This window comes from Lygodium microphyllum, chromosome 29 (assembly GCF_053477565.2).
Source record: "Lygodium microphyllum isolate KBCC chromosome 29, Lygodium_microphyllum_v1.1.10, whole genome shotgun sequence".
NCBI lineage: Eukaryota > Viridiplantae > Streptophyta > Polypodiopsida > Schizaeales > Lygodiaceae > Lygodium > Lygodium microphyllum.
In genome coordinates, this window is record NC_141163.1 from 51423940 (window position 1) to 51436531 (window position 12592).

Genomic DNA, 12592 nt, shown 5'->3' on the forward strand with positions numbered 1-12592 from the left:
TGTGTGTGTGTGTGTGTGTGTGTCCTCTTAGTACCATTCCTAGGACATACATGCACTCTTTGGCAAGCGGTGCTAGGCGACATTCGTGATAATATTATTATTAAGAAATATAATAACTAAATTGCTAGGTTTTGCTAGCTAATGCAGTGATGAATTGCCTTCTGAATGCTTTGTCTTTTCTGAGGCTACTTTTGTGCCAATTTATGGTTCCAAGTTGGTATAAGGTATACATTTGACCTTTAAAGACGTTGTATGGCTATGACATTCCATGCACTAACCTCGCGCAAAAAGATATGGTGATCTTATTTTGCTACATGTGGCTTGGTTTCCTTACCTTGGTTGGAAATGTTCCTCCAAAAACGGGAGAACTAATAATTCACACATTTGTTCTTTACGGCAATACTGAGACCTTACTAGTGAAAACAGAAGGCACTTCCTTTTCTGGCATGTTATTTTGGGCAACATCAATTGGTGAACCAAAATAACAAATCCATTGATTTTCTGTACTGTGGCCATGGTAGTAGGCACAACTAATATCACACTTTCAATTTGATGTAGAAAGTCAATACAGCAACTCTATATGGATTGCGGCAGTAGTAATGCGATTCCAAAGAAAAGAGGGGGAGAGAAAATAAATATCATTCAAAATAGAAAACTCAGCAAATAATTAAAATATTTACTCCTGTCATATTTCAAATCTCGAAATACAACAATACAGTTTTTTGAGTATTGGCTCATTGAGGGCATGGCCACCTCATTTAAAAGTGGCAATATGTTTCCGAGAATCTTGTTATACATCTTGAACATACATATATGGCTTCCTGATTCACGGCCTGTAATGATTCTCAGATTACAAAATCGCATCACTCCCATCAACTTCACTTTTATATAGCTGCTGTGCAAAAAATGTAGGATGGAGCTTGACAATATCTTGCAACCAGCCTGATCAATTACAAAGTACAATGTGACTGCCAAACCTATCCTGGAAACTACTTCCACCTTCTCTACAAGGCTTATTTTGAAACTCTAATGCATGCAGATTTTCCTGCGGCATTTCAAACCAATCACAGCTACCTATGGAGCAATGCATATAACCGATGCTGTCAAAATGAAGCCAGCACACTGTTCTCCATGCGTACTGTACAAGTCGCCAACCAAAACTGCCCTTCCTCGTATGTTATTGGCTACCATGTGACAAATCAACCCACAATGAAAGCAGGTGGGCCATCCAGATCACTCTCCTTCCTTTCCAGATGAAGCAAAGTGGCAGCAAGAAAATTCTGATAAATTTGCTCGATGGTCGGCTCAACAGTCCTGACCCTCACCTACCATTTGCAGCAGATGCTGAGAGTGCACATCAGAGACATCAACCATCTGTATTGTGACACACCCACCAAAATGTTGATTCTGAAGCCTCCACATGGTGCAAGTATGACTTCTGCTTTGATCCTAGTCTACAGCCTCAATCATCTAAATGGCTAGATTAAGAAATCTGTATGAATCTTGCAGCAAGCAGCACATGTACCCATGACTGTCTTTAAACCCAAGAATTGAGTCTGATGATTCAAGCAGGAAGGGCTACCAAGAAGCTTTCAAGGCTGGCACCTGTATGTTTGTGACTGGTGATAGAGCAATGCTATCAAAATTATGCGGGCAAATACTAGGTTTCTCATTTCTGCAAAATAGCATCAGACTCCATACTTCTTTGACAATTTCTCCTGCACTTTAGGATCCAGACCTGACATGTACTGTTCCCATGAGCTGCCAAGCATCTGTCCAAAATGTACTCCTCAGAATACTAGAGACTGTAAATCTTGATTAACAGAACTGTCTGCACCATCTCATATCAACAGTTTAAACACCATATTTATCTCAAAACTTGCAAATTACGACAGCAAAAGAGAATCTAGAATGACAGAATCTGCTTGAATACTATTACTAGTAAAGATTCAAAGAAATAGCACAACTAGGCAGCAAGAAGACAGCTAGAGCTTGTCATTAGCCAGTTCAGTGCACCACAAGCATCATAGATGAGTTACATTCTCACCTGCTTATAGCCATGTAAAATCTGGCAAATTTCGTTATGTAAATCCTCACTACGTATCTCCTGCAAGATATTACCAAAAATACTTAGGATGGCCAAGTACTTAACATTGTGCCCTTTAAGTAGCAGAAGGTTACAAGAAATAATAGGCAGCTCCAGTTTTGAAATATTTCACAGCACAGAAGGGTTCAACGATGGAACTTACATGCCAGCTTCCAATGGCTTCACACATCACAATAAAAGAGCTGACAGCACCGCCAGGATTCAACTTGACCTGCAACAAATTGCATTAAGCTGATGCTACATCCCATCAACGACCATATTCCTTACACATACAGCAAAGCAGGCATTTACCATAGCACACAGACCCCTGAAAGCGTCTTCTTTCTCAATGTCATCACGAATCCTGCAAATAATCCATGTAAGTTTACCTAAGGTCGACAGTTTTGTGTTCTAGTGAATATATTAATACACCACGTACTGTCGTAATGCCCGGCACCAAGGCTGTATAAAATGCTCCAGATGAGGCGCTACCAATTCAGGGCACACCCATCCAAGTCTACCAAGGGTTATTGCACTGTTTTCAAGTAACGACTTGTTGAGACCCTGGACAACATAGTGCTGTTATGTTAATCAAAGCAGCCCTCCTAACCTACACAGATCCAGGAGCTGAAGAAACTTGGAAAAGTATGTGCTTGCCTCTGTATTTGATAAGATCGGGACAAGGTATGTGATAACATTCATTGTAATAGGTGATATTTCATGCCTTATCTGCATTTCAAATGAAAATAAAGGGAAAATGTTAGGATTTTAATTTGCAACGCTATGCTCACAGCACTCAAGTAAGCCTTTCCCATGAAGGAATCATAATGATTTTCGTGTAACTAAGCTAGCAGAAACAGACCTTGATGGCCACTTCCCCAATGGCCCAGCAAGCATTGTTTGCAACCGATACATTTTCCTTAACTTCAGATCCCTGCTGCAGTTCCAATACATAAAATGTAAATTGGAGAGAAGGACAACTGCAAAAGTAAACCTGATGACTCAATAAAGGAGGTCTGCTAAAAGTAAAGATACCAGTTGTTTCACCGCAAGAGTTAGGAAGTCTGCTAGATGTGGCTGTAAGTGTGCAGTACAGGACTGTGAAATAACCAAAATGTCAAAGCAACACATGAGCTGTTTTTTCATATGCTAAACTGCAATTATGATGTATACCTTTGCTAGGTCCCCCAGCAGGGCTAGAGCACTCTGTCGAACATCAGGAGCTTCATCATTGCAACATTGGAGCAGGAGATCCCGGAGGTCACTTCGCATAACCTGAAAAGTTTAATTTAGTTGCAGATTCCTGTGCATTGATCATTAAAAACAAAAGCTCCAGAACGAGCTAAAACTTCCCTCCAAAGGAAAAAAGACCAGCACACCTCAAAACAATCAATGTACAGAATGATAGAACTTTCACACAGCAGACAAATAGAATATGTAATCATCTGCATAAGCACACACTTCACACTTAGTGAACCACCACCTAAGACATCCATGTACATAGGGAAGCGATGACCAAACTGTTGACACCCATCTGAAACTTAGGGTGTGCATAAACACCTAACGGACAAAAATGATGGAATATCAAAAGTGATTGAAAGTGCCTTTGAGAAGGAGTTTGCCACCTTATCTTGAGGACAATACACAAGTCCTAGCTCCTAATCCAAGATCCTCTCTCAAAAAATAATGGTACTGGACCTCAATATATTCCAACAATGCATGTTATGCACGACGTTCCAAGCTAAGGCCAAATTGCTCTTATTGTCACAAGAAGTTGATAATACCAAAGCCATGCTCTCCATAAGAAATCTTCTAGACCATAAAGAACTCGGAGTTGCTCTACAAGCATCCCTATAATACACCTCTATAGACAGAAGAGTAACAAACTATTACTTGCTTCTCCATAGAATATGTAATCCTCTACATAACCATGTCTTATAATCAGGACAGCCGTAGATCCAAGCATGCCCTCTTTGATAATCAGCTTGGCCTTGTTGAAGTTTCCCCTCCAGAAGATTGCACTTAGCCCTTGGTCTAGGTATGCCTTCTTTGATAAATAACCTTTACCCTACCCCTAGGACTCAAAAGGCCCAACATATCCAAGCATATCCTCTCTAGGGCCAAGGCTGGGCCTCTGACCCTACATCCACACCATGACAGCGTGCTTGACAGGGTCATCCACACCATGACAACAACGAGCGATCCATAGCCAAGCATACCCTCTTTTGGAGGGAGCTTGGCACGAGGGCCAAGAGTCTTCTCTCTCACTTAATGAACCACCATCTCAAACCTCCAAGCGTAGTCACGTGGGATGGGAATGGTCATGGGACAGCCATAACTTGCCATTCCCTATGACTATATAGTCACATCAATAGGGAAGGGGATGAGACATGGGGAGAAACGAAGGATCCAAAAATGGCCATTCCCTTTGACTATGCCTCCATGGACCATTGAGTGGGGCTTTAAGAAAGAATTAACCACCAAATCCTATACGAGTGCCTTGAACCACAGTGTGGCACTCAAAAATGAACTATTGAGGAGGTTCACTTGCCTCTAGCTCCTCTTAATCACCTACACCATCATCCATGACACTCCAACTCATTACCTTGTCTCACAACAGTCCCCCTCTAACTCCAGCAAATTTGTGCTTAGCACCTCTAGCAAAAGGGGCAAGGTGGATGGCAAGGGTGGGAGTGGGATAAATATCCTCAACAAAAGCGACTGCAAAGATAGCAATTGACAAGGGAGGGGTGAGGCCCAAGTAGAAATGGAATGTGCCTCCTTAGAAGCACCATGGAAAGCAAGGCTACTTAATGAACCAAACAATGGAACCAAGTTTTCAATGAAGACCATATCTCTGCTCATAATCACCTCTCCTAACTCCATGCCCCAAAGCAATATTCTTGTGTCTGTTGAATGTACTCAATAACATAATGCTTGGACTTATTGTTCGATATACAATCCCTTGGCCTTCAACATGTACACAAAGGCATCGCATTCGGAAGGCCTCAAACAAGCAATAGATGGCTTTCAAACAAAATGAGCCTCTGATGGTTATGCTTGAAACAACCACAAATGGGAATCGAGTGTGGATGTGTACCAGAAAGGAAAATGCCTCAGTTCAAAAAGAAAAACAGCACAACTCACTCATGGTGTGTTTACACTAGCAAGCTCTATCTGAATGTCATGTGATACTCAATACGAATAATTTGAGAGTGTAAACTTACCACCAAGATCTACTTTGTCTATCTAAACTCTATAAACAACCTTCACATGTGCAGCATCATGAGGGTGTAGTCCTCAGATGTGCCTCAATGTAGTATCTTTCTATATCATGAATTCAAAGAATTCCTTATTGATATATCTTGTGTGCAGTTCCGCTAGGCCATTTTTGTGCCCCATGGTCATGTGCCCACCAAATAGCTGTCACAATCATCTACTTCTCTACTTAGGAGGGGATGCCAAATAGGTCTATTGGACCTCCTATAGACCTAAATCCACAAGCCCACCTTAGCCTCAAACTCATGTGCATGAGAGAGTCAAGAAATGACTATTGTAAAAGCAAACCAATGAGACAGTAGGGTTTGCAAGGTGAAACACAAAGTACGTATGGCAAAAACTAAGAGAGAAAAGAAACTCAAAAAACACAAAAGAAGAAGATGATGAGAAGCATTGAATCATGCTAAGTGAACAAAACTGATATAGTGAAAGAAACTCAAAAAACACAGAAGAAGATGATGATGATGAACTAAATCATGCTAAGTGGACAAAGCTGATACAATAGAACCAAAGCTCTCATTATGACTGCACTGTCTTGTTTGAATCATGCAATAGCACCTAAAGGAAGCCTGCACTTAAAGGGAGTAAGACGCAGTCCTCCAAGCAATGGGATATCGAAGTAATCTAAAGATGAAGGAGAGTTGTCAAGGGAGCAGAAAACAATCCTCAACTGCCATCAGAGTCTAGGAAGAAGATCACTAGCTACGAATGCGTACTTTGAAAGCTGAGAATCAACAAGAAGACCTACTACACGAGGGAAATCTAGCCCCTGACAGAGCAAGAACTGCAAAAACGCGTGCGTCTGAGGTAGCGTGTGCTTGCTGGAGCCATCGCCAATGACAAAGAGGTGTTTGACTACAAAACACAGCCCAAAAGGCCGATGCTAGGAGGAGAGCTAGGTTGAGAGAGGTAATTTGGCAACAAAAATGCAAGTGCATGCTACCCCCAAATGGAGATGATGGTCGCCAACTAGAGGAAGAGAATCTGCAAACCAAAAGCGTAGGTACAATCTGACACTGCATGATAGAGATGGTCGCCAGGTGTAGAAAGAGAATCTGCAGCCCATAATGCAGCCTGAAAGTGAAGGAGACAATGCGCCTAGTGGAGAGAAAGATGAAGACCACAAACGACAATGTCCTCTAAGTGGGGTGTGAGCAGCAATGGAGAGATAGAAGAGAGTGACAAAACATTGGAAGGAATGAATGTGCAATGTCCATCAACTGTTTTACTTTGTAAACCCGTTTGTTTGAAAGAGGCTTTCTTCCTTTGGGCAACCACACAAGATCCCAAGTATCATTAGCATATAGAGATTTAATCTCTTCCTGCATAGCTAGCTCCCACTTACTGCTGAATTTGCATGACTTAGCCTCTTTACAAGTAAGAGGCTCACTCTCATCTATAAGCATCACATAGTGCAAACAGGGTTCATATCTATGTGGCTGTCTTCTTAAGTGTGTAGACCTATGTACCCAATGATCTACATTCTCAAGAATTGGGTCTACATCTGGAGGTATGTTATTTTCAGCATTTATTGGCTACTGTAAGCCATTTTCATGACCTTCTTGTGCTTCTATTTACTGTCCATCATCATCTGGCTCAAAAATAACCGGCTGATCATCAGTTTCAACCTGTGGTACAACATCATGAGGCTCATCATTTGAAGTAATAGGTGGTTACAAATTCTGCAATTTGACCTTTTTCATGTCTTCATCGAAGGCTAAAGTACTTTTCAGCAACTTTGCCTCATTACCTCATTAAACACAACATTACGGCTGCGAACAATTTTCTTGAACTATGGTAACCACACTCTATAGCCAAATTCACCCTCATCACCATAGCCCATGAAAATGCCTTTGGTGGATTTTGGGTCAAGTTTATTCCTCAACTCATCTCTAACATGCACAAAAGCATCACAACCGAATATCTGTAAATGGTCATATGAGGCTGATTTGCCAAACCAAACCTCCTCAAGAATCCCATTGCTTAAGGACCTGTTTGGAGAGCGGTTGCAAATGTGAACTGCGGTTTTAAGTGCCTCTCCCTAAAATTCATGAGGGAGATTAGCAGTGGACAGCATGCACCGTACTCTTTCACACAAAGTCCTATTGTATCTTTCAACCACCCCATTTGAAAAAGGGTTGTAAGGAGCTGTAAGCTCCCCCTTGATTCCATGCAAGTCACAAAATGACTTAAACTAAGTAGATGTGAACTCACCCCCATTATCACTTCTCAAGCATTTCACCTTTCTACTTGTCTGAGTGGTCACAAATGCATGAAAAGTTTTAAAAACAGCAAATACTTCACTTTTCTTTTTCAACAGATAAAACCAAATTTTCCTAGAACAATTATCAATAAAAGAGAAAATATGTAGCATCACCCAACGATTTCACGGGCATACTGCATACATTAGAATGCACTAAGTCCAAGACATTGGACTTACGGGAGACACCAAAGTAAAAGGAATTTTTCAATTACTTTCCAAACTGACAATCATTACAAAAATCAACTTTAGAGTCTTTTCCATCAACCCTCTTCAAAGAGGTAAGGAGATCAAGTCCTTTCTGGCTCATATGCCCTAATCTCTTGTGCCACAACTCCAGATGACAGTCAATTTCAGCAACTGCAAGAAACTTTTCATTCAAAGCTTTACAGTGCAGACAATACAAAGTGCCCTTCTTAGTTCCTTTTGCAATCAGCATGGAACCCTTTTTCAATTTCCACAAACCACCACCAAACAGTGTAGTGTAACCATGCAAGTCAAGCTGACCAACAGATAGTAAACTCTTATTGATGCCAGGCACATATCTGACATCTTTCAACACAAGCTCTTGCCCATTATCCAAAGACAAGTGTACAGTGCCAATCCCATCAATGTTGCAAGCATGGTTATTTCAAGTTATACTTTTCCATAACTACTTGCATTGAACATAGCGAAACACTCCAAGCAAAGAGTTACATGGAAGGAGGCACAAGAGTCTACAATCCAAGTCTGAGTGACACTATGATCAACTAACAAAAGTGCATCAATCACATCAGCCTTGGTAATCTACATATCCTGCATGTGACATACAAGGAGATCATAATCAACTGCACATAATACATCAACCTTTGCATTCGAGAGCTCCTCTATGACTATAATGGAGGCCACATTGGCCTTTTCCTTGCCTTTGGCTGCCTCAAATACATTTGCCTCCTCTTTCTTCTTTTTGTCTCCTGCATTCTTCTTTCTCTCTTGTTCCTTCTTGTAGTATCTGCAATCAGGCTTCTTGTGACCCTTCCGACCACACTAATAGCAAGTAATATCACTCTTTTCCTTTCCTTTGCTCTTGCTTCTGCTTCTCTGTCTAGCATTTGCAATTTTCTTTTCAGCCCTACCTCTAATGTTGTAAGCTGAGTTGCTACCTTCTCCACTAGACTTGCGTCTAATTTCTTCATTTAGAATTGAACCCCTCACACCATCATATAAGAGATTGGGGTTATTACTGAGAGAAACTACCAAGGTCACCCAAGAATCAGGTAGTGTCATGATCAGAAAGATCGCCCTCAACTTATCATCAAAATCCAAATTAGCATCCTTGAAGTGATTTAAAATACCAATAAATGCGCTCAAGTGCTCAGCTGCAAGCTTGGACTCATCCAGTCGCATATTCACCAACTTGTGCATTAAATGCACCTGATTAACAAGTGTGGTGATCTCATAAGTAGTTTTCAACTTCTCCCATATTGCATAACCAGTATCTAAGCCCTTAATGTCTGTCAAAATATCATTAGTGACACCCATCTTTATATAAGCCACAGCCATTTTGTTGACTCTTGCCCAATCTGCATTAGACATTTGTGCCGGTTTATCTTCCTACAAAGCATCCTCACAATCCTTTAAGGATGATATGCCCTCTATACAGTCTTTCCAAAGGTCAAAGCCCTGACCATCAAACTGTTTGATTTCCATCAAACTTTTAATGTCAGAACTGGAACAAGTTGCTACCATTTTTTGCACAAACACAAGAGTAAATGCACTGAACTACAAGAGCACAAGCTGAACCAGCAAATACACTGCTATTCCTTTCCAACCAGAAATAAACCTCTGTTATTTTTACATAAAGCGACCACCACACGGGCAAATACTGCAAAAATTTACCAAAATCTGCACAAAATCCCAAATTTCCAGGTCCAACAATATGTAAATGTCAGCCAATCTCACCCAGCTGAGGAAAATTTCATCAATACATGAAAAGCCCCAATTTTTCCGAGTCCAATGTCAAGAAATTTTACTCAAACAAGCAAAATTCTGACAAATTTGGCAAAATCCCCAGTTTAATTCAGGTCAACACGCACAATGTCTACAATTTTTGACACAAATGTCACTGTCAAGCATAAACAACTTCAAATCTGGGAAAAGCCCTGAATTTTCAAAACCAGATTTGCACAATTTTGACTGTGCTTCCACGCGCAAATCCCCGTCAGAGGATAAGGAAGATTAAAAGAAATTTCTAGTTAAAGGGTTTTTTTTTGGGGGGGGGGGGTTTCGTTGGCCCGCTCTCATGACCTATCACCAATCACCACAACTCCTTGCAACCGTCGCTTGCACGCTGGACCCATCCCGTCTGGTCACGTGGTTTCGTTGGTGCGCCTAGTCTCCGCTTCGACCTGCACGCCTGGCTAGACTATTGTGTGCACCTGCTAGCGCTCGCTCAGTTGTCTGTTGGTCTTCAATCTTGCCCGTTGGACTCTCAATCTAAAGCCCACATCGCCTATCGAGCTTTCCGTCTCGTTGCGAGTATCGTTCACTCCTCGTTGGTCTCAATCTGGTCATGCTTGACTTGTTGACGTTTGCACGCCTCCGCTTCCGAAATCCAAGTGGCTTCCTTGAGAGGATACTCGCACCACTTGGTGAGATACTCACGGTATCCTTTTTGTTCCCGGCGTCGGAGAAATACTTCTACTTCGAAGGGGCCATTGGAATGGAGCATTGGTACCTGCCGCCCCCATTGGTAGTTGTCACAAACATGGATCTAGAGCATGGCAGGAGCTATGGAGGATGGAAGATGAATACACAACTCATGATGACATAGACTTAGATAGACTAATTGTTACACAAGTGAATTAGGTTCCAAGGTGGAAGCTTGGACTCATAAACACATTCTTGTGTAAGATGGACAATGACACTAACAATGACTCAAACTGATAGTACCATTACCTTGAAATGAGTGTTAACCAATACATGCCTTTATAGCTTTTGGATAGTACCACTGTACCTCACTGTGCTTATGGAATTTTGTCATCTCTTCCTAGAGCATACATCATATGTCTATCTTCCATACAAAGCCACTTATGGACAAGCCTCTTTTGGGTACACATTTGGTTATACATCATTTGTTTTTCTCAACACCCCCCCTCAAATCATGAGTCTCTACCCTTGCTGGTGGCTTTTGCCCCCCCCACATGATGACATGGCCCGAGAGACTAACTCCTTGGCAGCCTAGTCAAGTTAAAGCTTGAAACTTTACACCTTTGGTAAGGGCTTTTACATCCACTACGGGAAACAAGATCCACTACGGGAAAACAAGATCCACTACGGGAAATAGAGATCCACTATGGGAAAAATTATTTGTTGTCAGCAGTAGAAATTTCTTTATCTTCTTCATTTTTCTTTTGGTTCTTTGGCATCCTTTGGTGATGTCCTCGATCTTCTTGGTCTTTTCTTCATGCTCTTCATCTTTGACTTGTTCTTCATTATCTTGTACTCTAGTCTTCTTTGTAAGGTTCTTTTTCTTAGTGAGCTCGAGATAGATACAAATAGGTGCATTGTTGTGACTTGACATGACTTGTTGAACCATTACATAAATCTTGGGATACATAGATTTTGTTTGCTTTGTTACTCTTTACTTTGCTTGTAGCTTCTTTGACTTTGACTTTGCTCTTCTTGTCCCTCTCAAGCAAATGTACCTTCAACTTTGAGTTTTGTATGATGACCAAGGCAGTTGGAATGTCTTCAAAAACTTCAAATGAAATCATTGATTGCACTTTAGAGTAGGCATCTACATTTCTTCCTGTAGATAGAATAAAGGCATCTTCTATGTAGTACAATTTGGCAAGGAGAGTTGTATTACTCTTCATAACAAGTATCTTCGTAAAAAACTTGAAATTGGTCATTCCCACAACTGAGAATGAGCTTCGAATTCTCAGTTTGCTCAGTAGAAGAATTATACTTCAATGTGTTAAGAGACACAAGAAAAATAGTATCAAGAGATGCTAGCTTGATTTCAGGCTTGATGTTGCCTGATTTCAGGTGGTCTCCTTGATCTTCAAGTGGATGACTTTTAAACTTACTCAGGCACTTCCAAATCTATAGTGAGCTCCAGAGAGTGTAGCTCAGTGATTAAACTCACTGTTGATAGCTTCAGTGAGAAGAAACAGTGAAAATGTCAAGCTTTGAAGCTTTGCCTATGGCTGCCCACAGAGATAACAGTTAGGGTTTCACAAATTGTGATAGACAAAGAGAGAATTTGGGAGAGCCCTTTCAGCTTGAGATTGGCTACTTAGGGGACTTCAAAAGCCCCACAAAGATTTGGAAAATCGCACCTTGTGCTAGATGCTCGATCAAATCGAATCCTTGCTTGCGAAATCTGCGTCTGTTTCACGTATTTCTGCAATGTCGGGTCTTGCAGGGCACAATGTCAACATCTAATGTGACAAGGAGGGGCGCCTTAAGCTGCGGAACAACTCTCTTGAAGAGAGCAAGGGCTAAGATGCCTTAGTTTGCTCACACTACCTCCTCCAAGGTCAGTAGGTATGACAATTTGCAGGCACAATCAAGACAACGAGCAATAATTTGTGCAATGCTGAGTAGCAGAGACCCCAATGTTCTACTGTAAAGTGACACAGAGATCCTTCTTGAGTCAGGGAACACTTCTTCAGAAGGATGCTTGAAGAGATTTGGCTTGTGGAGGAAGATCCAAGAGCTCAAGCAAGGGTAGGAGTAGTCTAGCTATGGCAGACATGAAGGTCAAGATGAAGTTGAAGTTGAAAATGGAGTCATGAGTTGGATGTAAAGTGAACAGAGATGATCAGAGATGAAGAGAGACTAGGAAAGCAGTGTACGGAGCTATGCCATGCTCAGCTAAGCTCTGATACCATGTCACAAAAACGAATCTAGAGCATAGCAAGAGCTATGGAGGACGCAAGATGAATACACAACTCATGATGACATAGACTTACAGAGATTAA

The 12592-nt window shown here is 41.3% G+C and overlaps 1 protein-coding gene across 3 annotated transcripts in view; it reads right to left on the reverse strand.

The window, feature by feature from the left end:
- Positions 1-638: 638 nt before the first annotated feature.
- The window catches only part of TRN1 (transportin 1), a 112216-nt gene continuing 100262 nt past the window's right edge, over positions 639-12592 (reverse strand). The window contains exons 21-29 of one of the 3 annotated variants that reach the window (XM_087671007.1): positions 3260-3361; positions 3122-3184; positions 2949-3020; positions 2744-2815; positions 2526-2650; positions 2399-2450; positions 2250-2318; positions 2048-2107; positions 639-1772 (exon numbers count right to left, since the gene is read on the reverse strand). In XM_087671007.1, the coding sequence (XP_087527133.1) occupies positions 1689-1772; positions 2048-2107; positions 2250-2318; positions 2399-2450; positions 2526-2650; positions 2744-2815; positions 2949-3020; positions 3122-3184; positions 3260-3361 (699 nt within the window). In that variant the 3' untranslated portion in view covers positions 639-1688. Of the gene's footprint in view, positions 1773-2047; positions 2108-2249; positions 2319-2392; positions 2451-2525; positions 2651-2743; positions 2816-2948; positions 3024-3121; positions 3185-3259; positions 3362-12592 lie in introns of those variants that run through there. The other 2 variants (XM_087671006.1, XR_015689426.1) reach the window with 2 other exon arrangements.